General features: G+C 38.8%; 1 protein-coding gene across 2 annotated transcripts in view; it reads left to right on the top strand.

Annotated features, from left to right (window-relative positions):
* Window positions 1-5,000, top strand: part of LOC115022221 (neuropilin-1a-like) — a 69,327-nt gene that overhangs the window by 49,444 nt on the left and 14,883 nt on the right. For both annotated transcript variants that reach the window (XM_029453160.1, XM_029453159.1), the window contains exons 9-10: window positions 3,109-3,284; window positions 3,437-3,589. In XM_029453160.1, coding sequence (XP_029309020.1) covers window positions 3,109-3,284; window positions 3,437-3,589 — 329 coding nt within the window. The remainder of the gene's footprint in view (window positions 1-3,108; window positions 3,285-3,436; window positions 3,590-5,000) is intronic.

The following is a 5,000-nucleotide window of genomic DNA, read 5'->3' on the forward strand; positions in this document are numbered from 1 at the left end:
CGTCTGGTTCACGTCATGCTGATTCTGGAGAACGGCTAACATGCTGAACGCTAGCTGTTCTGTATGAAACACGTTTAATAAGTTACTTCCGTCGTTAGGCATCATCTTAACATCGGGTAGGAATAGGTTATCCACTCGTTATCAATAAGTTGGCTGTAGGATTCACCGTCAGCCGACGTAGCCTATATCTAACGTACCTCTAACGTAGTCATGTAGGTATTTACATACTGTATTTACGTAGGTAAGTATTCACGTACTGTATTTACGTAGGTAAGTATTCACATACTGTATTCACGTAGGTAAGTATTCACGTACTGTATTTACGTAGGTAAATATTCACGTACGTATTCCGTATTCACGTACGTCTAACGTAACGTAACGTCTGCATATCTTATGAAGCACACGTCGGGTACGTCCGGTAATTTTGAACATGCTCAAAACATCAGCGTTCAACAACGCACGCCAGCGTAACACCGCCTGCTCTTAACAAATACTACTTATACCTTACCTTATATCAACGTACACTGATATTTTGTATATGCCATATTGTTGTATACGTTATGCATTTGTTGGGTATTCGTCTGATACATTTTGTATAAGTAAGTGATACGACATCAACAGGTTAGACATGCGTATCTGTATACGTTCACTTTTCCAATCCGATGAAAAGTTGGACGTATTTGGACTCTGACAAATTTCCGTATGCGCCGGCACACGTTTCTGTCATACGGAGATGTGTGACAGGGCCTTTACCAAAGTATTGTTAACACCCCATGTGAAAAGGTTTCTTTCGGACCAGAACACTTTCCCATGTTTTCCCTTTTGCACATTGTGAATCAAACTAACATCTTTTTGGCTGCAGGATAAGAACCTGCTGTCGCTTTCTGTTGATTTAAAATAATAACCGCTTCCCGGGCGAGCACAAACTCCCACAGAAGGATACCGTTATTCATTACTGAGGAGCAGAGGAAAATCACGCCGCCTCATCACTCATCCTCTAACATTACATAAACCTCAGTCCTTAATGTGTTACAAGCAAACTCTCAGTAGGAGCGCTCCATAACGTAGATATTAGGCTCTTACTCACACGAGAACGGGCTGCGGAGGGCTAGACAGGTGATTCAGGAGATTTAATGACACAACTGGGAAAGTGTGTGCGTGGTGTGCAACGTGAAACAGAACTACTGTTCACTCAGAAACCCATAACCTTAAACTTGATCCTCATTTTAATGTAATCCAATGTCTGTGTTTAATCCTAAACCAAACTCCTAATCCAAATCATGCACTTTAAGGAAGTAATAAAGACAAGATCCCCTTTGTCCATTTAACCCTTTTCTTTCTATGACATTTGCAGACACAAGAACACACACAGACAGAGCTGCAGGGGGATAAAGAACACTGAGTAGCTGTACATTCACATTGTGGCTACATGTACATCCTTAGGAGCTGCCGTTAAGCCCCAGATATGACTCTGGAAACATTTGTCAAATACTAATATCACACAGAGACCACAACAGTTTCAGTCCGGATATTAGATCTGGCTTGTTTTGGATAATGGATTTAACTCGGCCCGCAGTGACCGGATCATTGTGTTCACATATTTTAGAGTTTAATTACGTTTTCTTATTACGACAAAAACGAAAAGCACAGCAAGAGTCTCTCAGCGTTGCAGTATTCATCGCAGTATATTTCCTAATACTTGAACAACAGGCTGGTCTGGCTGCTCAACAGATTGTCTCGTAGCCTCGAGGTCGCGTGTAGCATCGTCTCCATCGTCTGTCGGTGTTAAACGTCCGTTAGACTTTCAACCTCCAACATTTTCCAAAAGAATCTGCTACCAGCTGCTTCTTGACTTCTCATAATGTCGACTCGTGCAAATCTCAGATGGACATGCAAAAAGGACAAATGATATATTCAGATGGAATAACTGTGACATTAACAAACAACTTGAATGTGCATGTGATGGGTTGTTTAATCAAGAGTTTAAGAATAGAGGGTATTGTTCTATTGTTCTCCAAAGATAATTGGATTAGTTGTCAACTATTCATTTATTAGCCCAACTTTTTTCATCATGGATTAATCCATTTAAGTAACTTATCAAGAAATAACTCCAGATTCCAGCTTCTTAAATGTGAATATGTTCTGTTTTCTTTACTCCTCTATGACAGTAAACTGATCTTTTCAAGTTGTCGACAAAGCAAGGCATTCAGGGACGCCATCTTGGGCTTTAGGAAACATTCATCAACATTTTCCACCTTTTTCTGAATTTTTATAGACCAAACTAAATCGATGAATCGAGAAAATAATCTACAGATTTATGTTCAATGGAAATCATTGTTAGTTTCCGCCCTTGTATGTGTTGCGGACAGTAAAACCTTTATGGAAAATGCTTGATGTGTAAACATAATTGACTTTTTAAGTGTTTAGACCAACTTTAACGCCCTCAATCATTTTAACGGCGCAGCGTGGGAACAAATGCAGACTGTTTCACCTGGCTCTACTCAGTAAAACTACAGCGTCTGCTCCATCGAAATCATGCAAGACCCCAGTCCTGGTAGATCAATTCAAAGAAACGAACAGTGTTTTTGTATAGTTTACCTCACGTTGTGTTAAAAGGTACTTTCCTGAGTTGTAAAGTCCCTCCTTGTAATAAACCCTTGTGCAGTGCATTCAATAAGCCTTCAAACTGATGGATCTGGTTCTCGAACTGGACTTCCTGGATCATATTTCATCTCACTGAAGAGTCCCCTGAAGCAATGCAGCTCTTTCTTTCACATAGGGCTGATCTGGCTCTGAACAACCAGCAGGAAAGTCTGCGTGTTTTGTGCTCGTAGTTGTGTTGGTCGTATTGAAACAGCAGAGCTACAAGTAAAAAGTTGTTGACAATAAAGTTCTCATGCACGGGAAAAAGCTGCATCATTGTTCAAACAAGAGATGATAAATGAGTCTCTGGAGTTTAAACTCTGCAGCAGCGGCCAGAGGGCATCAACTAAAACTGCTGACTAAAGCAGTGACAAGATAAGGATGGTAGTTGCCTTTATCATACTGTACGCCTTTCTAAACGTTTCTTATCCACCGCTGTTTCTCTCTCTCTCTCTCTCTGGACAGACTACCCATGTTCAGGGATGTTGGGGATGGTGTCCGGTCAGATCTCAGATGCTCAGATCAGCGCCTCGTCGTACGCCGACCGGGGCTGGGTGGCTGAAAACGCCCGCTTGTTGACGGGCAGGTCGGGCTGGACCGGGCAGCAAACCAAGCAGCCCTTCAGAAACGAGTGGCTGCAGGTGGGGTTGAATACAGAACTTAGAATGATGTCAGCGAGATACTGAATCTTTATGTTCCTAGGTTTTGATTTATTTAACCAAAAACGCACATTGACTATACAATCAATTACTCCATCAGTCAGTGAGTCCAACAAACCATTTCTCCCCGGCAGGTCGATCTGGGCCAGGACAAGATGGTGAGCGGCGTGGTGATCCAGGGAGGGAAACACCGTGACAAGAACGTCTTTATGAAGAGGTTCAGGGTGGGACACAGCCTCGACGGAGAGGAGTGGACCATTCTCAAGGACAACACCACCAAGCCCAAGGTTGGTGCGACATGTTCATGCGTTCAACCTGCGCGTCACAGAGCGATCCACTGCTAAACATGGTGCCGAAAACATGGAAATGGCAATTAAATTCTCATATGATGTGCGTATAATCGCCCTTCTTCAACACGTAGTTGAAGCTGTATCAGCTGTAAGTTTGTCACGCCTTGTGTCGGTGTATTTAAGACAATAGATGTGATGTGGGACCTCATATGCTGTAAGTAGCACTGTGGCAGTGATGAACACAGATTAACAGAAAGTAAATTATACAGGAGTCAGATCAAATGTTGTTGACATGAGATAAACCTCCTCTTACTGTCATCTGTAATTCCTGAAAGCCCTCAGACCGACGCTGCTCCAGCCACAACGCCGCTGCTGCTTACCAAACGTTCAGCGCCCAAATTATAGACGTGTGTTCATATGAAGTGATGCTGTTGTGTGACGCACTCAGCACAACCTCAACACAAGGAAAGCTTTCAAAGGGAAATTGAGTTGTTGTCGGGGAAAATAATATTACATGTAGCGCTCCACAATGAAACACCGACGACAAAATGAAAAATAAAGATTTAAGTGTGTGTGTGGGGGGGTCACCGTAGGATTTACTCTGCAGACCTGAACATCGTATATCAGAGGTTACTCATGCTATTTTTAACTTCTGCAGTTAAAGGTTTAAAAGATATTTATTGAGTTCATACCTTAATGATTCCTTTGTCCGTTACTTTCCTTTACATTTGCCTTAATTACACTCCAAAAATACTATAATATGTAAGTTTCTGTGTATAAATTCCTACGTAAAAGTATGTACCTCAATTTTACTTACTCACTAATGTATCTATATGTTTACAAAGGACTAAAAAATATAAGAAAATACAGTTTTCCTAAGACAATCAATCAATCAGGTAAAATCAGATTTTATTGATCTCCAGATTCAGGTAGTCGAGCCGCACAAGGACAGAAATAATTACAGCTAAGAAGGGATAATAATATAATTATAATAATAATAATTATAATAATAATAATAATTATAATAATAATAATAATAATAATTATAATAATAATAATTATAATAATAATAATAATAGTAATATTGTTAATAATAACAATAATAATATAAATAATAATAGTAATAATAGTAATAATAATATTAATATTGTTAATAATAATAATATTAATGATAATAATATAAATAATAATAATAACAATGATAATAATAATAATAACAATAATAATAATATAATAATAATAATAATAATGAGAGGTATATACAATTAGAATAAAGTCAAAAAATAAATAAAACTATTCAAAACAATTAAATCAAATTTATCTGACAAAAATAAACATTATTTATTTATAAAGAAAACTAAACATTTTAAAAAGTGTTAGTTCTTCTTTTTAGCTTCATAACTGTTTT

This window comes from Cottoperca gobio, chromosome 17 (assembly GCF_900634415.1).
Source record: "Cottoperca gobio chromosome 17, fCotGob3.1, whole genome shotgun sequence".
Lineage (NCBI taxonomy): Eukaryota > Metazoa > Chordata > Actinopteri > Perciformes > Bovichtidae > Cottoperca > Cottoperca gobio.